At 41.3% G+C, this 25612-nt stretch overlaps 1 protein-coding gene across 2 annotated transcripts in view; it reads left to right on the forward strand.

Moving 5' to 3' along the window:
* Nucleotides 1-25612, forward strand: part of SLC12A7 (solute carrier family 12 member 7) — a 364935-nt gene that overhangs the window by 315959 nt on the left and 23364 nt on the right. For both annotated transcript variants that reach the window (XM_089669464.1, XM_089669465.1), the window contains exons 20-22: nt 4732-4863; nt 11437-11544; nt 19827-20002. In XM_089669464.1, the coding sequence (XP_089525590.1) occupies nt 4732-4863; nt 11437-11544; nt 19827-20002 (416 nt within the window). The remainder of the gene's footprint in view (nt 1-4731; nt 4864-11436; nt 11545-19826; nt 20003-25612) is intronic.

Raw genomic sequence — 25612 nt, forward strand, 5'->3', positions numbered from 1 at the left:
TCTTGTTCCAGTGACCCACAGAACGAGTCTTTCTGTGATTCATTCAGGGTTTTAACTGGGGTGTCAAACTTGGCTGCAAGATGTGGCTTTCCCTTTTTGTTATTTGCTGATAGATGACAATTCATATCAGCTTTTGAGTAATTTGTTAACAAGGACCTGGCAACTACATAAGGCCCCAATCCTGATAATTCCTCATCATCCCCCTGATCATCGCTGTCACTGCTCTGGGGTTTCAGCTCTAGTGGCTGTTCCTGCTTGTCTCTATTTCTAAGGGTCATTTGGTGTGTCTTTTCCTTAAATCTCACAGGAAGAACGCTCACATCATCAGCCCTATGTGTGGATTCTATCATCCATGCACTCCAAGCATCTCTTTCTAATGGTCGTGTCATCTTTTTATGATGATCATAGCAGAGGTCTTCCCAAGTCTTAGGTTTAAAAATACCTCTTTTAGAAAACTTCATTCCAGTCCAGCGCTCCCAATCATGAATATATTTAACTACCCAGGGTCCATATTTACCGATCATCTCTTCCCTTGGGGTCAATTGATGGGGTTTACCATACTTAGACACCCTTTTTGAGTTGATACAGTTGCCCATCCTTACGGATACTGGACCCTGAAGTAGTTTCCCATCCTTAAGCGGTTGCCCCCAGAGGTAGCTAATCTCTGGCCAATGATTGGGTTGACAGGTACCGCCCCTGTCACCGTTGCTGCTTTTCACTACTTCTCAGAACAAACTTTTAATTTTTCCCTGTTCTGAAGTCCTTCAAACAGCCTGGGGATCACCCGAACTTGATAGTTCAATCCCCCCTCGTGGACTTTTCTGAAGTATTCTAAAAGATTGCTCAGAGTAGAGCTATTACTTTTATTATTTAAAAAATTAAAGCAAACTTGGAAAATCAAAAATTTGAGTGCTTGGAGTGCATTAGGCAGTTGATTGAGGCACAGCTACTTGCAGTATAGTTTGTAGTAGTTACAATATAGCTGTTCACAGGTCTAAATACTCACTTACAATCCACCGTTAGTAAATTACAGAGGACAGATTCATACACAACAAGATCATTCCATGTGATTTGGGCCCGCATGTGCGTTTCAATCGCAAAGATTGGGAAGCGTCTTAACAAAAATCTCATTCGAGAGTCAACTGAAAACCTTTTGGCAGAATGGCACAGATCCTATGTTTTATTTCACTGCCTCCAAGAATCCAGTCAGATCTCTTTCATTCAAACTCGCACTCTACTGCAATAGGCGCACCGAGCAGTTAGGATGTTTCCTCATACACTCTCAGAACAATTTTATTTCAATTATACTGTTTGTAATCAGTCTCATCAAAAGTGTTAGTGCAGACAAAATGTTAAATAAAAAAAAAAGCAATGTTCAAAGAAGCTTACTTGTCCAGGTGTTCAGACAGGGGAGACAGGTGAAAACATTCAGAGGCATAAATAAATGCTCACCGTTCTGGAGTTAGAATTGCCTGGCTCAGCTCTGTCTTCCACACAAGACATACCAATCACCCAAACGGTCAGGCTTCCTCACCAAGGGGCACCAAATGTTTTGGTGGTTTTTCTCTCCCACACTTATTTACTTGGTTCTATCGATTATAAATGCAATAAGTGATTACAACCTTTTGCCCACAACAGAATCAGGCCTTTTTGCCTCTCTCTCATTTGTAGATTATTTCTAACCAATAACCACTGTGCCGAATAAAAAGAAAAAGGAAATCTAATTTATGCAGAAGAAAAAAATAGTTACTAATATAATCAATCAATTGATATTACATGAGAAAAAATATTAGATGTTACAGTATAGAGAGATGACTATAAGAAAAGGAAGTTATAGAAAAGAAAAATAGAGCATGGCTGATACATTACAGACACCCTGATGTTGTGAGGTCTGGCTCCTGGAGGCACACAGGACAAAGAGAGAGCTTCTCCTTTGACCAAGCTGTTTTATGCACTTTACAAAAGACCATCCCAAGAACCACCCACCCAAGTAAATCACACCTTTATCTTCCAATGGGTGGGCTTCAGAGCAAGGTAGTCAATGAAAAACAGGAAATCCAGTTGCCTTCCCCCCTCACCTCCATTGAGTCTTTTGTGTAATCTCTCCCCCCCCCCCCCCCACAGTCACAGTAACATACATGGAGGTGTGTTGAGGTGATACAACAGATGGTAAATATGTTGCATAAATTGAGACCCTGAACAGAAGTTCACAATAATATTAAAATTAATATAGGCCCAAAATAGCCACCACAATATCAAGACATTTTGGACAATTTCATGCTCACAACTTTGTGGGAACAGTTTGGGGATGGCCCTGTTCCAACGTGAAAGCGCACCAGTGCACAAAGCAATCTCCATAAAGACCTGGATGAGTGAGTTTTGGGTGGAGGAACTGGACTGGCCTTTACAAAGTCCTGAGCTCAACCTGATAGAACATGTTTGGGATGAATTAGAGCGGAGACTGCAAGCCAGGCCTTCCCGTCCAACGTCAGTGCCTGACCTCACAAAAATGCGCTTCTGTAAGAATGGTCAAACCTTCCCATAGACACATTCCTAAACCTTGTGGACAGCCTTCTCAGAAGAGTTGAAGCTGTTATAGCTGCAAAGGGTGGGCCAACTCAATATTGAACCCTAATGACTAAGACTGGAATGCCATTAAAGTTCATGTGCTTGTAAAGGCAGGCGTCCCAATACTTTGGCAATATAGTGTACAGTCAGGTCCATAAATATTAGGACATCGACACAATTCTAACATTTTTGGCTCTATACACCACCACAATGGATTTGAAATGAAACGAACAAGATGTGCTTTAACTGCAGACTGTCAGCTTTAATTTGAGGGTATTTACATCCAAATCAGGTGAATGGTGTAGGAATTACAACAGTTTGCATATGTGCCTCCCACTTGTTAAGGGACCAAAAGTAATGGGACAGTTGGCTTCTCAGCTGTTCCATGGCCAGGTGTGTGTTATTCCCTCATTATCCCAATTACAATGAGCAGATAAAAGGTCCAGAGTTCATTTATTTATGGACCTCACTGTATCTGTGTACCGACCTCGGCTTTGTTCCTGACATTGCCTGTCTTCCTCCTGTCCTGACCTCGGCTAGCCTACTGGATCTCCTGAGTCTACTCCCATTGCACCCTGCTCCCGCTAGCGGTCTCTTCTACCTCAGCTGGGTGTACCTGGGGGCCGCGACCTGGTTCCAGCCTGCTCCAAGTCCATCCCCACCATCAGGGGCTCTGGTGAACAAGCAGGCTGGGGCTTAGACTCCGCGCCCTGGGGAACCCCAAGCTGTGGATTAAGAGCTCCCTACCACAGGTGCTGACACGAGCGTAGGGGCCATTCAATGGTATTCCTTTATCTTTCAGGAACTGCTTGCATACTCTTGCCACATGAGGCCGGGCATTGTCGTGCACCAGAAGGAAGATATAGAGACAAAATTGTTAGAATTGTGTCGATGTCCCAATATTTATGGACCTGACTGTGTTTACTGGTCCATGTCAATTTCCATTAGATGGTGGTTCACTTATGAATAGCTACCTAGAGGATGGCAGGTTGACGCAGTAATGTAACATGATGAATACGGTGCAGTCAGAAATAAACATGAATTGGCAAGGTGTATATTTTCTCTTAAAGTGTTCTTAAACCATACATTTTTATGAACACATTTAGCAGCTGATTTAGACAATTACCTTTTGCTGCTGCTACTTCTTTGAAAGTTTTCTTATCTTCTTAACTGATCCAGCTAATTACCATTTTTCGTGTTCCTCTATTCCCTTTTGTGAGGTGCAGTGGAGCCCCCTTCGTGTGCTTTCCCAGGAGAGAGACTCCAAGCCTACATCAGGAAGCTGCTGCACCAAAATGCACAGGGTGCCAGAGAAGACTAAAAGGGGTATCCTAGGACAGGGGTGGGCAACTGTGGCCCTCCAGCTGTTGGTGAACGACAAGTCCCATCATGCCTCTGCCTTTGAGAGTCATGCTTGTAACTGTCAGTTTTGCAATGCCTCATGGGACTTGTAGTTCTACAACAGCTGGAGGGCCACAGTTGCCCACCCCTGTCCTAGGACATGTTCCAAAGAGGGATTGTACAAGCAGCCAGAGAGAACTAGAAGGGGCAGGCATGCACAGTAATTCTTGGAATGATGAGAAATGTCCCCAAGGAGGGGTGGCATAAGCAGGCATAGAGAACTTGAAGGGGCGGATATGTGCATTAATGCTTGAAACCATTAGACATGTAGTCCCAAAGAAGGGGATCATTGGATTGTATATGTAGTTACAAGTGTGTGCTCCCTGACCAGAAAGTCAGGGAAACCATGAACAACTAGAGTGACTGTGCTTGTAACCATGGCAAATTGTAAGAGTTTCTTAACTACTCTTGAATTAAACTTATTTTCCTCTGGTCACCTATATAGAGCTGATTCTGATAATTAATTTGAGGCTTTAGTACTACTTTAACCTGGCTGATTGATGGGAAGAAAACACTGATTTGCTAGTTGGACAGACAATTATAACACAACCTCAAAGTAGTCCTTAAATTTTTACCCTTCCCTTCACTGCCAGTGTGAATTCAGTGCTGAAACTGCCATCTCTCAGTGGGACCAGCAAAAAGCTAAAGGACAAAATCAGTCATCATATGTATATGCAATTGAATGTCTGCATCCTTTGCTCTCTTCTTTAATGTAGTTCATAAAACATTACACTAACATTTAAAACTTTTAACCAAATTTAGGTTTGGAGAAAATGTAGAATGCGGATATTTACTGTTGCCCAAATGGATGACAATAGTATTCAGATGAAAAAAGATCTTCAGATGTTCTTATATCATCTACGCCTTGATGCTGAGGTTGAAGTTGTAGAAATGGTTTGTACTTTTTTTTTGTTTGTTTTTTTTTTATCATGACAGTAAATATTTAATGTGGGTTTGCTAAGGGAATAGGTTTCTTTTTTCTTCCAACGCAGTCTCCTGACAGACGCACTGAGGTTAAATTAAGAGCGCAACTTCCAACATATCTGTAAAAATATTAAGCCAAAGCTCCCTTTTAAAGAGAAGATGGCTATATATGCCTTTGCAGGAGGTGAACGGACTGGAAACAATATGTAATATGGCAGTATGTTCAGTATTGTATAGCCAATCACAGTTGACCTTTTTCTGTAAACTAAAACCTCAGTGGCTGTTAGAAGTTACCGTACACTTCCCTGGTAAATAAAGCCTTGGTTTGTATATTTTACATTGTGCCTTTTCTCATACATTGAGAACTTCCCTTTAGTGTAAGATTAGGCAGTGAGTGTGACATCAAGGAATGTTATGAATAGAGACATGCAGGTAGTACACAAGAGCAGGTTGCAAGAAAAGCTGCTGGTCAACAGGATACAAATCAATATCCACTGAGCTGCCAGACTACCTCTTTGTAGCTATCCACGAAACATAATGGGGTTTATTTACTAACGCTGGAGAGTCCAAAATCAGACTCCCTTCTGCATAGAAACCAATCAGCTTCCAGGTTTCATTGCCAAAGCTTCATTGAACAAGCTGAGGTTAGAAGCTGATTGGTTTCTATGCAGAAGGGAGTCTGATTTTGGACTCTCCAGCTTTAGTAAATAAACCTCAATGAGTCTAGCACACAGTTCTGGGACATATATAGGCATCAGAGCTTGTGTAGTTAATTAGTAAAGTATAAATTCTGATATTGCCTATTGCACAGTACCTGTTTTTTCACTGTGTCAAATAACTTACCAATATGAATCTAATAAAGTTAGGAAACACTATAATTCCCCACCTTTCCAATTGATAAGATGCAATCTGATTCTACAAACTACTAAGATTTTTTTTGTAAGAATTCTTTTGTACCGCTCAACCTATATTTAACAAATGACCAATCAAGAAAATATTTGATACATAGAAAAAATAAAAACATAGTTCAACACGTGTGGCCAGCTCTGCTGTTTAGTTCTAATACAATGTTGCATCTTATTCATAGTTTAATCTGTACTATGTAATTTTTTTTTATCCATTTGATACAGATACATATTTTCTACACTTCAGTAGACTGCACAATTTACATCACTATAGCAACTAACAAACCAGTTAGCAAATGTTCCAGCATGTGTTTGCAGATCAAACTTGGTTTATTGTATTTTCACCCTTATTCTGTAAACCTCACAAATTGTGGTAAGGATGTGACGAGGGCAAAAACCCATAGCAACCAGTCAGCATTCCTTTTTGGATTTTCTCGTTGACTCCACATTGTATCACCTAACTTATTTGATTGCAAAAGGTTATTGCACTTTGCACAATACAATTGCTCAGCTCTGCTTTTTTGCTGCTCTTCAACTTCTTTTTAGTGGGAAGTGGAAGTTTCGGGGAGGATTGCATCACTGTGCACCATTAAAGTTTAGGTTAACTTTTTTATATAAACTGGCTCATGCAGACAAGGGACCCCAGTAGTTTAAAATACTATGTGGTCAGTTCACTACTGTTTATCACTGTTTAAGAATCAATTAATAAAAAAAAATATTGAATGTGAGATAAATAACCACAAAGCTTCTTTAAAGTATCTGTAAACCTCCAACATTGAAGTTGAGCAAAACACATCCTTCTATACTACGTACTGCCTCTATTCAAAGCACTGAGTGTGATTTCTCTCTGCTGCCTCCTTCCTCTTTTATCTGCATGAGTCATTTCTGGCAGCTTTTTGCAACACTAAAAAATAAAAAAGTGATGGGGGGAGGAAAGCTCCAGCCTGACAATCACAGCTGTGCATGTTATCTGTGTACTGTGTGAAGGAGTGCCCCCCTTCCCTCCAATCAGCGTTCAATGCTCTACTCAGTGATATTGACACTGTGAGACAAATTTATTTTTTTAAGCTCAAGCAGCAGAGGTGGGAATATGATCTGTGTATTTTGGAACAATCTACAGAAGAGATGGCTGGAGATTAATGGATACAGTTATGTAGGGAAATTTGTTTCATGTCTGTGTATCCCCTGATGCTAGTCCCTGGGTTTATGTGAGGGTTTTCAACCACTTTAAAGTCAATTCTTACAGAAAAAACAAAAAAAAAAAAAAAAAAGTTTAACTCAGCACTGGCTGGTAAGTGAAAAGAAAACAATTTATCCGTGTGATAATGTACGATCTTAATTGTACAGTAGAGAACATAGGAATAATATTCGTACACCAACGGTTAAAGGCATGTACATTTAGGTGATTGGACATTGGCAAAACTTTAGAGGACATACCGTTGTGCACCTCCCCTAAAATCCCTACCCCAGCCCGTGAGTCCCTGGTTTTGTTTGGTGTCACCCTTTGCTTAATCAGTTTATTATTTTTATTCTTTTAACGTATGATTCTTCATTAAACACCTCATTGTCTTTTGATACCAGCATAGAAGCAGTGTATCCAGTTTGGTGGAACCGCAGTAAAACCTTGGGAGCCGTACCCAGACCCCACACTGTGGGATGGCCTGTAATGTTGCTTTGTACAGTGGATCCTGCATGGATGCACACCCTAGTACTTGTCACTTGAGACAGCCACAGGGTGATCTACAGTTACATTTTTGTGGCCCATTGCTATGGAACGCAATACCTGAAGACCCCGTCGGAGCTATGCCCACTGTGACAAATGATGCCTACACCAACCCAGCGTCATGGACAGTTTAAACATGATTGCCTTCTCTCTGTCGATTCCTGTAGAAATAGGGCTATGTTATGAATGTATTCACCTTGCAGTGTACATTTTTCAAACTTTGTGGTAAAGCTAAATCACTCAGAGCTTAGTCTTAGGTGGATGACCATATGTTACATCACACCACTGGTCACACACATTACCGCCACTTCCTCCTAGAGAATGGTTTACACCTTGGTTAGCACATAGTCCTTCCGGATGTGATTACCCTATACTCTGTACCCTATTCCGTGAGTACCGCACAGGGGAATAACCTCACTTGTAGCTATAATGGAGTCGAGGCATAAGGGGGGCTGTGCAAACCCACAGGTAAACATTCGCTCTGCCAAAGGCCTGCACAACACTCAGAGGAATGACACATCCCTTGCACCGGAGCAGGATCCAGCTCAAACACTGATCTATGCATCAAAGTCTAGCTTTGTTTCAGGCATGCACCCAGGGGCCTATTAGATTAAAGTAGAACTCTCTGCTTCTATGTCACAATTCCCCAGACAGATTATAGCCTGAATACAACCATTTTCATCCGGGGATCAAAAATTCCACACCTTTTTATTCACATTTCTCAACCGGAGTCAGATCCCAATATACCAGCCCTAGAGGACGCATACACAGAAGAGAATGAAGAGGATATTGAGGCAGATATTTTCCCTAGACTGCTGCCATATTGAAGAGGGAGCTGCATGCAACATGCTTGATGACATTGAAAAACTCAATGCCTCGGTCTTGGCATTGTGCAGTCTGAGACTCCCCCATCTCGCCATTCCCCTTTGGGTACAAAGAGACCTGAAAAATCATGCAAAACACTCCATTTTTATGAACAGATAAAATGCAGAGTCTGATGACTGAATCGCCCCATAAAAGCTTTCTTTGTTCTTGCGAGTTGAGCCCTCTGACCAGCTCTTGCTGCCATTTCAGTAGGTCAAACTGCATGTAACTGCACTAGAGCAATGAACAATCAACATGACCCATTATTTCAGGATGGTGTCACAGAGAAATTGCCTTCTGCTGTTTTTGTTTTTTGTTGTGTTTTTTTTTTTTTTTTTTTTGTGTAGATGCCCTAGAACAGCCTTTCTCAATCGGGGTGCCCCCAGAGGTTCTCAGGGGAGCCGCAGCATCTTGTTAAAGAGAGGCTGTCAGATGAGCTTGAGCTCCTGATCTGCAGACGAACTGGGAGCTCGGTCAGACTGAGCAAAGTGAAAGCAAAGGAAAGGGGGAGTATCTGCTGTGCACTTTGCCTCCTCCTACTGTGCAGTACCCAGGTGCCATATATATGTGTTTGTGTGTGTGTGTGTACATGTGTCTGTATGTGTAACTGTGTGTGCGTGTGGGTACGTGTTTGTGTGTATACTTGTGTTTTTGTATGTACATGTGTTTGTGTGTGTTTGTTTTTATTAAATATATATATGTGTGTGTGTGCTTTTATTACATAGACCCCCTATTCTTGTACTATCAGAACTGCTTTTTAGGGCTTGTTTATAATAGCAGAAAGGACTGCTGCTCCTCTGAATTTCAATACATGCTTAGATTGCTTTTCAGAGACATTTGACAGGTGTTAAAGAAGCAATATGTTGCCTCCTTACCGCATGTTGTAACCCAATAGGTGCAGCATCACCACACCGCAACCACATGCAATGCACACAGTTGCAGGGTGGTTGCAGTGCAGCCCTATTCACTTGGGAGTATACTTCCAGCTGTAGCCACAGCATGTGTACACCCCCTGATGTTGCCTCTGCAGCTAAAGAGGGAGTATATGGGGGTGGTTAAAAACAGCTCAATCATGTGATTTTACCCATGTCCAATCTCACATGTGAATAAGCCCTTGGTTCACATCTGTCTGGCTGCGTGCTGCATGTAGGGCAGCCCATTAATTTCAGTGTGTTTCCCTACTTACAGAAAAGCAAGGAGAGTCGTCCCTGACCCCTTTTTTTTTTTTTTTTTTTTTTTTTTTTTAAATTGCATTACACCAAAAACACCCTGCGTTTACCAATGTGTAGGGTACAATTAAAAATTAATGGCACTTCAGATGAGCAGAGCACTTATTTGCATATCAGGAATGAGCACGATATTACGTGTGTTCTGCTACACACAGTAATGTGAACCAAGCCTTAGACGGGTGCATTGAGACTGAAAGTACTTTTCAAAAAGCTGAGAAACACTGTCCTAGAACATGTCATGTCAGGCTACTGCTCCAATCAGAGGGACAGATTCCCTGTTTGTCTTCCTCGGGACCACAAAGGTAGCACACAAGCAGCACTCTGAAGTTGAGTCTTCTGGCCCTTGTTGTTTGGACCTGTTGGCCCAGTTGTGTTTTTCTAATGTTGCCCACGCTTCTTGTTCATTTTTTGGAGACGTCCCATGGCATATGAATACTCTTCCTGTGTCCTGGACTGTATGATTAAGATGAAAGAATTTTGACTTGGCTGTAAGTTTAATATCTTGGAGTACAGTACAGGACACAGGCCATCCTCTTTCATTCCTTGGTTTACTCTGCATTGCTTGCTCCAAAACCGAGGACTCAGAGTGGGGTAGGGTCAATAGAAGAGGCGCCCAGGGGTTGTGTCCTCTAAAGGTTTCCTATAACTTGAAGGTGCATGCCTATAACACGGTGTATGAATACTCTACCTGTGTCCTGTACTATACTCTGATATAGAATTTTACAGGTAAGTCAAAATTTTTTCCTTTTTGTTAGCTTGCGAATGTAAACAATTTGTAACATTGCACCAGAAGAAGATAATTTTGTGAGTGAAGGTTCACTCAGAATATACAATATGCATAGTTTCACAGTTCTTAGTGTGTTTTCATTAATCCCACTCTTCTGCACTCTTATAGCCTGTGAAAAGAACAGAGAAAAACAAAAAACATAATACTAAATGTATTGCCAAATATCGCCATATAAAATTCTTTTACTTATTCAGTAAACGAGGCATGTTTTTTGATTAACTACTTTTGAGAAAAATAGAACATGAGTGTTTTAACGCAAAAAATCAAGCGGTCTTTAACTCTTAGTGAATTTACTCCACTGTGCCATTTATAAAGATATTTAATTCAAATGCCATACCTGTAGACATTTTCTGTCACTCTTGAAGCCTGTCCAATATACATGACAGCTGTTGGGTGCTCACTCAAAACATTGCAAAAGTGAGCAGGCTTCCCACTTCAAAAACTGTGCATGTGCAGTGCGCTGTCTCCTAATTCAACAAGGACTATCCAGTTGCACATCCCCACCAGGGTTCTTGCACTGCTGTGGCCCCTTTCAATCTTGTACTCTAAGCAACAACAAAATGGCCACTGAGTGTCCTTTTTTGAGGACAACTTAAAAGATTATCATTTTGGTTGTCCCCAAAAAAGGAGGCTTATGGCCTGAAAATAAGCCAGGACATAGAATTGCAAATACTGGGATTATTTCGGTCAAGCTTCATGGGTGATGTAAAACAACCTACAGGTATGGAATTTGCGTTAATATTTCAGTGGATTTTAGACTACGGGGCCCCTTGTCTGCATAGGCCATAGGAGTTGCCTGTTGTAGTAACAAGCGCACAGTTTTAGTTTAATGTTGCAGAAAGCACCAGAAAGTTGTTTTGTGTTTTTTTTGTTTTTTTTTTAATCAGTAGCAGTTTATAAAAAGTAGTTATTACTGCAAATTCCTAATTGTACTCTTATTGCTGAAAAAGAAATTAGAGCTAAATCACTAGAAGAAAATGTAAAGATCGCAGTATATGGTTTACATGTAACTTACAATGTTATTTATTTTCATAGTTTGAAAATGATATATCTGCATTTACATATGAGAGGACATTAATGATGGAGCAAAGATCTCAAATGCTAAAGCAAATGCAGCTGTCTAAGAACGAAAGAGAAAGAGAGGTAAAGTGTTATATGTATTTATTTTATTTTTTTTATAAACATTTTATTTAATTTTTTAAGTATAGATTGAGAAGCATAGAGAAGGCAGGAGTACAATCATGTGAAATGGGTAAGGAGAAAGGTATTGTGGGGGTGGGTGGGAATAAGTAACAAAAATATACCTTTTTATTTTTGTATTGACATACCCAAAGTTACACAGAGATCTACAATCTGTTGATGAGTGTTACAGAAGACAAGTTGAATAAAATTGTGAATCTGTTTACTTATGAATTGTTAAAGTGTATGTTACTCTAAATATTGTTTTATGTAAGTGTTCACATGTTTTAGAAATCATAGTCTCTATCATTTTGATCCTGACAGGTCTAAACTGGCTACACAAAGCACAAAGAAGTTGATTTGTGCTTTTGTGGTCAGTTTTCATCCTTTGGCTGGCCATTCAGAGGTACAGGACACTGTGCAGACACACAGCATGCTTGCACTGGGTAGTTTGTTCAGCCATGGCTGAAGGGCATAGGGCTCAAAGAGGAGGGAAGCATAGATCGCATGAGGCTCTGAGAGCAGGGAAAAAGAATAGTAGTAATAAAAGGAAAGGTAGATTGGAAAAAGGGGGGGGTCAGATTCTGCATCTGTTGAGGAACATGAAGTAGAGGGAGCTTGTATATAATCTGGGAGGATGTGGTGAAGTGATGTGGCTGGTCGTGGGCACTACTGTGTTACAAACTGCATTGCCGGGGGGGGGGGGGATTTATACCAGAGGGGACTGCCCATAGGTGGTGCCGTGTTCTTTTCTGTCTAGTGTCCTACTTCTGTAGGTGGCACTATAAAACCCTAGCCTCAAGAATCAGCAGAGCTGTGTCTGTCAAAAAGGACTTTACTGTCAGTATCAAAAAATCCTGTCTAGGCTCACCTTGACTAGGGTAGTACAGAGGACGATTTCATTTTTGGACCAATATTGAAAACTCTTTAAAATGCTTCATCAGGAGGAGCATATTTGTGTTTGAGGTACATGTGAAGGTCAGTTTTTTTTATGTTTTGGAATCTTGATATGTTAAACACTGACTGATTGGTTAAGGTTATCAGAAGGGTTCTGATCACTACTGCAGGCAATCACTTGATCACAGAATGTTGGAAACAAATGGCTTTTGGAGGCTTCCCATCTCATGTCATGCATCCTCGGTCATTCCACATGCAGAGGACATTTTGGCTAGTGATGGCCTGCAGAATTTACAGCCAAGAAGTGGTTACTTTGCATAGCCTTTAAGGTTTCTTTTGGTTTACCCTAGATGCCACCTAGGACACTTGAGCTCAGTGGATATCAGGGATGCATATCTACATGTCCCCATATTTCCAGCATACCAGCAATCCCTACACTTTGCTGTGGTTCCCCTGCACTTTCAGTTCGTGGCTGTGCCATTCGGCCTCTCTTTCTGTACCTTGGGTGTTCATCAAGCTGCTGTCCTCAGTACTGGTTGTGCTGTGCTCTCAGGGGAATTCCTGAGATAGCTAGATGACCTACTGAGGGAACAGTTGATCCTGGCTGACAACGTAGCTTTGACTGACCAAACTTTGCAGAGGTTTGGATTGATTCTGCACCTTCAGAAATCAATGCTGGAACTGACTCATCTCTTGAAGTATCTGGCTGTAGTCTTTATAGTGTTTCTTTCTCAGGAGAAACTTGAAACGCTCCACTTCCAGATTCATAATAATCAGTCCAGAAGTCAGTCGACCCTTTGATTTTGCATGAAATCCTGGAACTAATGGTAGCTTATTTCGAGGCAGTCCCAATGGCTCAGTTTCACTCCACACCCCTACAATACAACATTCTGTCATCATGGGACAAATCAGTCCAGTGCTTGAACAGACCATTTAGTCTGGCAACAATAACCATATTGTCTCTGGCTTTGTGGCACAGAAGTCTTGCTTTGGAGTCAGGTAACTCCTTTACTATCTTTTGAAAGATCTTCATGATAGATGTTAGCCTGTTTGACTGGAAAGGAGTTTAAGCATCCTCCCAGTGCAGGGGACTTGGTGTTAAAAGAATCTTGTCTCCCAAGCAACATCCTTCTGTCTTGTCCAACTTTACATCCCAGACATGGACAGTTAGCAGGCATATTTCCTCAGCTGGCAGCATCTGGGGAGTGATTCCTACACCCTAAAGTGTTCTGGGCTTCTGTCACAGGTGGGGGTATGTCAAATATGGAACTCCTGGCTTCCAGATTTAACAACAAACTGGACATTTGTGTATCGAGGTACACGATCCTCTGGCAGAAGCAGTGGATTCTCTGATTGTCCATGAGATCAGTAAGCTCTTATCTACAGCTTCCCTCCCCTGATACTTGGCACAGGCACTTATAGTATTCCAACTTGAAAAGACTCTTGGCAGATGCACTATGGGATCTTAAAGATCACCTGGATCTTCAGTCTCAAGGACCAATTTTACCATCCTGCTTCACAGTCTCTAGTTTAATGGCTAGGCTGTTAAAGCCCGGGTTGTAAAGGACAGAGACATCTTTGAACTGTTCATTCCCATGAGGCTAAAAGCTAGGAAAGTCTACTTCTCCCAGGGTCTATCACTGTATGTGGAAGAAACACTCCACTTGGCGTGAGCCATGAGGCTTCCACCTTTACTAAATTGCTCCTTGGGACAAATACTCTCCTTCCTTCAGCTGGGAATAGACCAGTATTTGTCTCTCAGCACTATTAAGGGTCAGGACACCGCTCTTGTTATCTTGGTCCATTGGCTTCTCATTCCATAATTAAGACCTTTTGTCCGGGGTGTCTCCCATGCGACTCCCTCTATTCATCCTTTTAGACTAGTGGAATCTGAATTTTCACCACATGTCAGTAACAACCTATGCAATCCATACATACAAATAAATAAACCAAATAAGTTCAGAAATTAAGTTGTATTGAATAACATAGGGAAAAAGTATTGAACACATGAAGAAAGGGAGGCACAAAAAAGCATGGACACCAGCTGAAATCTAATAGTAATTAGAAAGCAATCCTGCTCCATGTCAGTGCAAATTAATATCAGCTGGTTGTCTCAACTAATAGCCTATAAAAAGGTGTCTCATTACCAAGGAGTCACACATCTCATGATAGGTAAAAGCAAAGAGCTCTCTCAAGACATTCGCAACTTTTTTGTTGCAACACATATTGATGGCATTGGTTACAGAAGGTTTCTAAACTTCTGAATGTTCCAGTGAGCACTGTTGGGGCCATAATCCTGAAGTGGAAAGAACATCATTTCACCATAAACTGGCCATGACCAGGTGCTCCTTACAAGATTTCTGACAGAGGAGTGAAAAGAATTATCAGAAGAGTTGTCCAAGAGCAAAAGACCACTTCTGGAGAGCTTCAGAAAGACCTGGAATTAGCAGGTACAATTGTTTAAAAAAAAAAAAAAAAAAAAAAGTACTGCACTCAAGCACCATGGCCTGTATGCACGCTCACCACACAAGACTCCATTGCTGAAGAAAAAGAATGTTGAAACTTGTTTAAAGTGTGCTGCACAACGTTTAGGTAAGCCTGTGAAATACTGGGAGAATATAGTCTGGTCAGATGAGACCAAAATTTAACTCTTGGATTCCATAATGCACACCATGTTTGGAGGTCAAATGGCACTGCATTTCACCCCAAAACACCATACCAACAGTGAAGTTTGGAGGTGAGAACATCATGGTATGGGGCTGTTTTTAGCATACTGTACTGGCAAACATCATGTCATTGAGGGAAAGATGAATGGAAAAAATTAACCAAGACATTCTTGATAAAAATATGCTCCCATCCACCAGGATGATGAAGATGAAACAAGGGTGGACATTTCAGCAAGACAATGATCCAAAACACAAAGCCAAGGAAACTCTCAATTGATTTCAAAGAAAGAAATAAAACTGCTAGCATGGCCCAGTCAATCACCTGACTTGAATCCAATAGAAAATCTATGGAAAGAACTAAAGATCAGAGTTCATAGAAGAGGCCCACGGAATAAGCCAAAATCACACCTGTGCAATGAATACGAGTAGTTTCTCCACACAGGAGGGGTCTTGAAGCTGTCATTAACAACAAATGATTTTGTACCAACTATTAAAGTGGTTCTAAAGGCTCAAGGTTTTACAGGCTCAAGTATTAAAGTGGTTCTAACGGCCCCCAATACTCACCTAAGCCCCCTCTCGATCCAGTGAAGTGCACTGGAGTCTTGGCTATCCCGGAGCTCCCTTCTCTTATTGGCTGAGACAGAAATGAGAGCCATTGGCTCCCACTGCTGTCAATCGCAGCCAGTGAGCCAAAAAGAAAAGAGAGGAAGTGGGGTTGAGCTGCGGCTCAGTGTGTGAATGGATACACGGAGCAGCGGGTGCCCCCATAGTAAGCTTCTTGCTGTGGGGGCACCCGACAGGAGGGAGAGGCCAGTAGAGCCTGTGGGGGACCCGAGAAGAGGAGGATCCAGCCTGCTCTATGCAAAACCACTGCACACAGCAGGTAAGTGTAGACATGTTTATTTTTTCTTGAAAAAAAATAAGCATTTAGAATCACTTTAAATTATTTTCATTTGGCGTGTTCAATACTTTTTCCTCTTGTCATTCCATTTTATTACACATCACTTAATTTCTGAACTTATTTGTTTTGGTTTCTTTGTATGTATGCATTGCATGAGTTGTTACTGACATGTAGTGGAAATTTCATGTCATTAGCACCTTTAGAAATATACACTATATTGGCAAAAGTATTGGGACACCTGCCTTTATAAGCACTTTAATGGCATCCCAGTCTTAGTCCGTTGGGTTCAATATTGAGTGGCCCACCCTTTGCAGCTATAACAGCTTCAACTCTTCTGGGAAGGCTGTCCACAAGATTTAGGAGTGTGTTTATGGGAATGTTTGACCATTCTTCCAGAAGCGCATTTGTGAGGTCAGGCACTGATGTCGGAAGAGAAGTCCTGGCTCACTGTCTGCTCTAATTCATCCCAAAGGTCTTCTATCAGGTTGAGGTCAGGCCAGTCAAGTTCCTCCACCCCCAAACTCACTCATCCATTTCATTATGGACCTTGCTTTGTGCGCTGGTGCGCAGTCATGTTGGAACAGGAAGGGGCCATCCCCAAACTGTTCCCACAACGTTAGGAGCATGAAATTGTCCAGAATGTCTTGGTATGCTGATGCCTTAAGAGTTCCCTTCACTGGAACGAAGAGGCAAAGCCCAAACCCTGAAAAACAACCCCACACCATAATCCCCCCTCCACCAAACTTTACTTGGCACAATGCAGTCAGGCAAGTACCATTCTCCTGGAAACCGCCAAACCCAGACATGTCCATCGGACAGCCAGACAGAGAAGCGTGATTGGTCACTCCAGAGATTCACTGCTGTAGAGTCCAGTGGCGGTATGCTTTACACCTTTGCATTGCACTTGGTGATGTAAGACTTGGATGCAGCTGCTCGGCCATGGAAACCCATTCTATGAAGCTCTCTATGCACTGTTGTGCTAATCTGAAGACCACTTGAAGTTTGGAGGTCTTTAGCTATTTAGACAGTTTTGCAACACCCCTCCGGCTAACGGTCAAGCCATATCAGCTGCTTCCACTCAGGAGCAATCTGTTGTTACAGGGTCCTCTGTGTCACTCAAAAGTAGAAAATTTACATCTCAGGGTGGTTTCTGAAAAGCAACTGCTAGAAAAGAAAGGCATCTCAAAATGCTTAGTAGACACTGTGACGAGAATGACTTTGGGTGGGGGGCCCATGGAACACAGCTCGCTTTGGAGAGGTGGGGAGACCCCTGTCTCAGCTCCCCATATCCCTCTTATGTGTAAGTCACCCTGTGCCTGTTAGGGGTGCAGGGTGAAATGTCCTGATATTGTGTAGACATGTATAGGTTGGGGTTGTTCATTGTTTAATGCCATGTGGTTGTATCCCATTGTTCTATTGTGTCTCTTGCTTGGGAGCAAACTATTATGGGATGTATGTGTTTGTCTATTGGCTTGGTGGGGGTGTTTCCAGCAGCCCTTCCCCCTGATGGGACTACCTGCTGATGTGTTTCTTGTTACCGGGTGTGTATTGCCCCGCCCTGTGTACATATCTTGTCTTTGTGTTAAAATAAAGTAGTCTATTTCCTGTTTTTACTTCGAGTGGTAGCCGTGGATCTGTGTTCGGACAGGGAAGCGGGGGTCTAACGGAAATATGCATAAAAGTGGCCACCCGCCCAAGTCTATAACTGGCTTATGAAGCAAGGACACATAAACAGGCATCACATAGTGAAAAAAAGGGGGAGAGAACAATGTTCTTGGGACAACTTGCCAGCCAGCTTGCTAACAACCGAATTAACCTGTCTAACAGTATGCGTTTATAACAGGGGTTTAGTTAGCACACATTTGCAAATACATACGTAAGCCACAGAGCCACGACACGGCACCCTGATCATCTGTGGTCCTAACTCTAAAATTTGTGAGTCCCCATAGTAGAGGCACATGCATTTAATGGATAGATCAAGGGCAGGTGGACCTGAGGGAGCCACCCCTCTTAAAGGCAAAGGAGTGCACTGGACCCCAGCATGTATGCTACATGCTGGGGTCCAGTGCACTCCTTTGCCTTTAAGAGGGGTGGCTCCCTCAGGTCCACCTGCCCTTGATCTATCCATTAAATGCATGTGCCTCTACTATGGGGACTCACAAATTTTAGAGTTAGGACCACAGATGATCAGGGTGCCGTGTCGTGGCTCTGTGGCTTACGTATGTATTTGCAAATGTGTGCTAACTAAACCCCTGTTATAAACGCATACTGTTAGACAGGTTAATTCGGTTGTTAGCAAGCTGGCTGGCAAGTTGTCCAAGAACATTGTTCTCTCCCCCTTTTTTTCACTGTCTAACGGAAATACCCTAGTGCAGTCGGGGTCCCGTTCTGTTACAGACACTCTCCTAGTAAGTTGTAGATATATAAATCATGGTGCCTGTCCAGTTCAAGTCCCTCGGAAGATCTCGCCTCAATCCCGGAGTTTCTTCAACAAGGGATAATAAGAAATTGGCTATCAGCACGTTAAAAGTCCAGGTTGCAGTTTAAGGGGTCTTTCTGGAGCACTCAATCTCCTCTGAACCCTTAGTCATCAGATTTTGTAAGACTTTTATCTCAATCCAGACTAATTAATGCTAAAGCCTTTACCAAATCGGATCTTTCAGTAGTCCTAAAAGCTCTAACCAAATCTCCTTTTGAGCCTTTGGGGTCTGCAACATTGAAGTATGTCACACTGAAGACAGTTCTACTAATTGTGGTCACCTCCGCACACAGAATTAGTGATCTACATGTGTTGTCAGTCAGAGATCCCTTTCTGATGATTTATCCAGACAGGATTGTCATGAAAACTGATCCAGCCTTTCTCCCAAAAGTAGTGTTGGTTTATCACCGTTCTCAAGACATTATTTTGCCAACTTTTTGTCCTAATCCATCAGGGGAGAAGGAAAGAAATTTTCATCCTTGAGACGTGAGAAGAATGGTTTTACGTTATTTGAAATTAAAGAGAGATTTGAAGAGTTCTAAATCTTTTTTTCTTTTGTTTGCTGGGACTAAAAAAGGGCAGAAAGCCACTAAAGGATCCATTGCTCGATGGCAATCGAATCAACATCTAACTTTTCTGATCTTGTTCCACTGATGGACGTTCATGCTCATTCCATGATAGCTATGGCAGCCACATGTGCAGAGAAGGCCAGTGCCACCCCAGAACAAATATGTAGAGCGCCGACATGGTCAAATATGTCCACCTTTTGCGCCACTACAGACTGGATTTATTATCAGCTGGGGAGCAGGCCTTCGGTTGTAAGGTTCTGCAAGCTGTGGTCCCGCCCTAAGGGGTAAGATCTCGTTTATCCTCTCATGCTGTCCTGAAAGACATTTTGAGAAAATCAAAGTTAGAATGACTTGTTTTCTAGTAGTCTTTCAGGACAACAGTAATTGCCCACCCTGATATTGTTTATGCTACCGTGCTTATGTTTTTCAGATGGACTTGAGATACTCTTCGACAACTGAGGACTGTGGAGAGATGCCTCCAATTTAAAGACTGATGTGGGTGTGTTTCCTGCATGAGGAGGAAGATCTGTGTTTTCTCATGTGCTGTCCTAAAAGACTACTGGAAAACAAGTTACCAGTAAGTCTAACTTGGATTTTATTTAGGAAGACAGCTTTGATTGTTTCTCATATAGTAGGACTATCTAGCCATATTCTATATTAGAAAATTTTTAGAACTTTGAGGAAAGCTCATTTGTTTCTAAATGTTAACTTTTTCTACTGGTGTCTTTCTTCAGGCACAGCTTATCCATGACAGAAATACAGCATCCCATTCGGCAGTGGTGGACAAATCAAGTGCTGCTACACCAGAAAAGGTTCAAATGACATGGACTAAAGAAAAACTTATTGCTGAAAAACATAAAATTAAAGACCTTAATGCAGGAGGCTATAGGGACTTATTTAATATGAAACCGTAAGTACCTATGAACCTTTATAAGAAATGTATTTTTGCATGAGTTTAGGTAAAATTTTATTACCTCCTGTGACACGACTTATGGTTGCCATAAACAGTTGCTTTAATTCATTCTCTTTTTAAAATCAAATTATCTTTATCGTACACTACAGGAATTGATTCTTAGACCATGTGTCATATGCCACTACCTTCAGGTGATTGGAAACTGACAAAAGCCTTTTTGAGTCTGTCCCCTAGTACCCTCATATAACCCTGGCCATCCGAAGGCTCCAGTATTTTGCTAGTGTTTTTAGGGGATGGATGCCTTCTTCTCTTGCTGACTACAGTGCCTTGAAAAAGTATTAATACCTCCTTGAAGTTTTCCACATTTTATGTTGCAACCAAAAACGTAAATGTCTTTTTTGGGGATTTTATGTGATAGACCAACACACAGTGGCACATAACTGTAAAGTGAAAGGAAAATGATAAATGGTTTTTAAAATGTTTTTACAAATAAATACCTGAAAAGTGTGGCGTGCATTTGTATTCAGCCCCGCTGAATCAATACTTTGTAGATCCACCTTTCACTGCAGTGACAGCTGCACGTCTTTTTGGGTATGTCTACCAGCTTTGCACATCGAGAGAGTGAAATTCTTGCCCATTATTCTTTGCAAAATAGTTCAAGATCTGTCAGATTGGATAGAGAGCGTCTGTGAACAGCAATTTTCAAGTCTGGCCACAGATTCTCAATTGGATTTAGGTCTGGACTTTGACTGGGCCATTCTAGCACATAGTTAGTTAGTCTGGCTGAAAAAAGACAAAAGTCCATCCAGTTCAACCATAAAACAAAAAAAAAAAATGTTCTAATCCTATAACAGTTGATCCGGAGGAAGGCAGAAAACCCAGCAAAGCATGATCTAATTTGCTCCAGGGGAAAAAATTCCTTCCTGATCCCCGAGAGGCAATCGGATATTCCCTGGATCAACTTTACTTATAAATGTTAGTAACCAGTTATATTCTGTGTATCCAAGAAAGAATCCAGGCCTTTTTAACCCCTTCACACTTAAGGGTAAATCAAATATTAATGCCTAAGCACAATTTTGCAACTTTGACCTGTGTTAGTAAAACCGTACATATCATCACAACTACTTTGTATATCCAGGTGGATTATACTGCATTTTTTGTTTTTTTAGGACAAATTGGGCTTTCTTGTAGTGGTAAATGGTAATGGATATCTCCTGATGTATTTATTTTTTTTGTATTATCAAAGGAAAACTGCCCCAAAATAGTAAAAAAAATGTTTTAAATTTAGCGGTGTTTCTTGTTACTACCATAACCTACCACCAAAGAACAACCCAAAATAAATTTTCCAGCTCTTGGTGATTGCAGAGATACCATACATGTGTGTGTTATTTGTTGTTTGTACGCACAGTACAGCCCAGAAACAATAGTGCACATTGTTTTTTGATTTGTTGTGTTTTTTTTATTTTTTCCTAAAACACGCTGACGCTGATGCCAATTTAAAAAAAAACTCCTGCCCTTTGACCCTGACCTTGATCCAAACACTAACCCTGGCACTGAACTAGATCAAATCTTGATCTAGGTTTTTTTTCTTTTGTTTTTATTTCCCTATCCTGTTGGAGTTTAGGATTCTGCTGTTATAAATATGAAGATGGATTATTGAATATCATTACAGTAAAACCTTGGATTCCAAGTAACTTGATCTGCGAGTGTTGAGCTAAATTTTTTTTTTTCAAGTTCATAAGGTCTTGCAATGCAAGTAGTACGTACACTTTGTCTGCCGAGCGTTGCATAACAACTGAGTTGATGGTTCTTCTCTCTTTCCTGCTGCGGGATTGTGGATAATCGTCTCCCAGTCTCAGTCGGCATGCCTCACTCATATAGTCAACATCTGTACTGCAACAATGGCCCAGATGAAGAAAAAAAAAGACTGAAAAGGAAGGCGGTAAGAAGGAGATGATTACGGTGGAAGTTAAAAAGGAAGTAATCGAGAAGCATGAATGAGGTATGTGAGTAGCCGACATCGCAAGATTTTATAACAAGTCTACATCGACGATTTGCACAATATTAAATAATAAGAGGGGCTAGATGCAGCAAAATGAGTCACAAGAAAATCAAAGCAACGTCCACATGTTCTGGAAGATGTAGAAAAGTTGCTTCTCGTCTGGATAAATGATAAGCAACTAGCAGCTGATACTGGGTCTGAGAACATCTGCGAAAAGGCAAAGGCCTTGTATGCCGACCTTGTAAATAAACTGCCACGTACGTTGACAGAAAATGAAGAAGGCTTCAAGGCGAGCAGCGGATGGTGGGAGGGAGAAGTTGCATCCATAGTATTGTGAGGCACGGAGAGGCTGCATTCGCTGCCGAGTTCCAAAATCTCATGGTTTTCTTCAAGTGTTACCTGTCGCAGCAAGTTTTTAACTGTGATGAGATAGGGATTTTTTGGAAAAAGATTCCAAAGAGGATCTACATTACAGCAGAAGAGAATGCAATGCCCTGTAAAAAGACCGTCTCACCCTCTTGTTGTGTGCTAATGCAAACAGGGATTTCAAAATCAAGCCCCTGCTTGTGTATCATTTCGAGAATCCACGAGCCTTCAAGGTGCAGAAGAGCCAGTTAAACGTTATGTGAAGGTCCAACAGCAAGGCTTGGGTCACTCGTATTTTGTTTGTTGAGTGGATCAACAAGCTCTTTGGTCCTACAGTGAAGAAATACCTTTTAGAAAAGAATCTGCCACTCAGTCTTGCTGGTAATGGATAATGCTCCTGATCATCCTCTAAGCCTTGAGGAAGACTTACGGGAGGTATTCGAGTTCATTAAGGTCAAGTTCCTTCTTGCCAACACCACTCCACTACTCCAGCCCATGGATCAGCAGGTAATTTGCAACTTTAAAAAGCTTTAAACCAAAGCACTAGTTCAGTTATGCTTCGAGGTGACTGAAGGAACGAATGTTACCCTCCGAGAGTTTTGGAAAAATCATTTCCACATCATAAACTGCCTCAAGATCATCGATTAAAGCCTGGGATGGGGTCAATAAGAGAACACTTAATTCTGCTTGGAGAAAACTGTGGTCTGATTGTGTTCTTGAACATTACTTTGAGGGGTTTGCTCAGGAACAGGAGCTGCCAGTTGTCGATGAAATTGTGTCCTTGGGGAAGACCATGTTATTGGAGGTAAATGAGAACGACATTCAAGAGCTGATGGAGGAACATGACCAGCAGCTGACCACCAACGTACTGATGGATCTGCATCGCGAGCAACAGCAAGGGGTTATGGAGGAGATCGTCTGAAGAGGATAAAAAGACAGAGGAATCGCTCACTTCAAATGCGATTAGGGAGATGTGTAAAATGTGGGAAACAGTGAAAATTTTGTAGAAAAGCACCACCCGAATAAGGCTGATAAATCTGTTTGACAAGGCAATGTCACATTTGCACTAAATTTTCAAAAGGAGGCAAAAGCAAGTGTCCATGGATAGGTTCCTTGTTAAAGTCTCACAAAAAGAAAAAATTTCCAGTGAGCCAACAGATAGCAGTGATCTCGTTAGTGATAGACGTCCTAAACAATAACCCTCCTCCTCTTCCTCCTCTCTCTCATCTCTCTCACACCAGCCCAGATTCTTTTCAAAGGTAAAGTGCAAGCAATTTTTTTTAATTTTACTTTGTACTGTATTTTGTATTATTGTAAACATTTTTATATAAAATAGTTGTGGAACGAATCATCTGAGTTTCCATTATTTCTTATGGGGAAATTCGCTTTTATGTACGAGTGCTTTGGATTACAAGCATGTTTCCGGAATTAATTATGCTTGCAATCCAAGGTTTTACTAGATTTATAAATGTTTTTACCTATAGTCACATGATTTTCACACAGGATTCATGTCTTCCAATTGAATCCATTTAGAAAAAAATGTGTATTTGGTAAAATTTGTTTGAAAACATTTATAAATTAGTGTGTTTTCTTAAAATGAAACTCTAGACAAGTGGCTAAATACACCATTAAAATTTATGTGTAATGTTTTACTCGACAACTTTGCTACAATGCATAGCCAAGATGCTGACGCCGCTATTTTTTTGTTTCGGCTTTGTCCTATGTCCGAAAATGAATCAACCGTATGATGATACTAATTATTTTCCAACTAGATGGCAGATTGATAATGCCGGAAGCTGCAAAACTGAACCAAGAAATAGAGGTGACACTTGTGGAGTATTTTTAAGAAATTTGTATATGTTAAGTGATTTGAATTCAATTAAAAATCATTTCATAGGTAAAACACTTCCCAGATATGTGTTTCAAATGTGAATTGTATATTTTGCTTTTAAGAGGAACTGAAATCTGGAAGCAGTGCTCCAAAAAAGCAGGGGAAGGGCAAAGTAATAGTCACTAAAATCGAATGTGGTTTCCCTGTAGCTAATATTTTTCCTATTACTGACTTAACATGCTTTGTCCTGCATACAGATTCTGTGTAGTGTGACCATCTTGATAAGAGCATTAGGTGCTCCTCCTTGATACGCTGTGCAGCTTGTGGGGATGGTCGACACAAGGGTGTGGGGATGGTTGCAGGGTGCTGTACAGTTTCAGGGTAGTGGTGATCACAGTCCCTGAAGACCACTTCAGGTGTATTCTTTTCCAAAGTGGTGAAGCAGGGTGCTGTTTTCTCTCCTCAATATTGCAGCTGTTCTAGTTACTAAAGGTTGGTAAGTAAGGGCCAGGCCCTTTAATTATGCATAGGAGGTTCTGCTAGGTGTGTTTGAAGATGTTTGTGTCTCCTTCCTCCCAGCCATTATTTTTAAATAATATGGTCTCTGTATTGTTTTCCCATGCTGCTTCAGCCATTATTTCTCCCAAGCTCAAAGATACCATCTCTGCTTTCTGTCTTAAGACTCTGGTGTCTCTCTGCCCTGAAGACACCAGTATGTGATCTAAAAAGGCTGCAAATCCACTCAAAACCTTTCCTGGTCACTCTTTGGTGGAAGTTTTAAATACGGGATGACTTCACACGAAGAAAGCTTATGTACCCCCTAGGGAATGGCCTCACATGAAGAAAGTTTATGTACCCCCTAAATGTTATTTTCAGCAATGCCCTATGGAGGAAGCATTTGGCAAAAACTGGTTAGTGCCTTCCATGGATCCTGATATTGCCTGCTTAATTAATCTGGTGAAGGATATTCTGGTCTTTAAAGACGCTGTGAACAAGAGATTTGAATCACTGTTCAAGGCTTCTGTTGCTCTTACTGGGCCTACCATGCAGCCTGTTATTACATCCATGGAGATTGTGAGACCCTTGTGGTCTAGACCAGATGTATGTCCAAGGACCCTGGTTCCATTCTTGTCTGGTGCTTTGTGTTATGCATCGTCTATTCAAGGTCTTTACCTCCTGATTTTTCTGTAACTGATGTAAAAGTCAACCTTCCGCTTTCTTTCTGTAAATTGTAACTGAAAACTCATGTCTTTTATTAAATAAAACATAAAAAAAACCCATCTGGAATCTTTTATTAAGGATGTCACTGGTGGCAAGAGTACACTTTTGCCTAGCAGGAAAAAAAGCTAAGGCAACAACAAATCTTTCTCTTTTGGGTTTAGAAGTAGTTCCTTTCATCCATCCCAAG

This window comes from Staurois parvus, unplaced genomic scaffold, assembly GCF_062004578.1.
Source record: "Staurois parvus isolate SC_StPar_1 unplaced genomic scaffold, SC_StPar_1.0 ptg000077l, whole genome shotgun sequence".
In the NCBI taxonomy this organism is placed as follows: Eukaryota; Metazoa; Chordata; class Amphibia; order Anura; family Ranidae; genus Staurois; species Staurois parvus.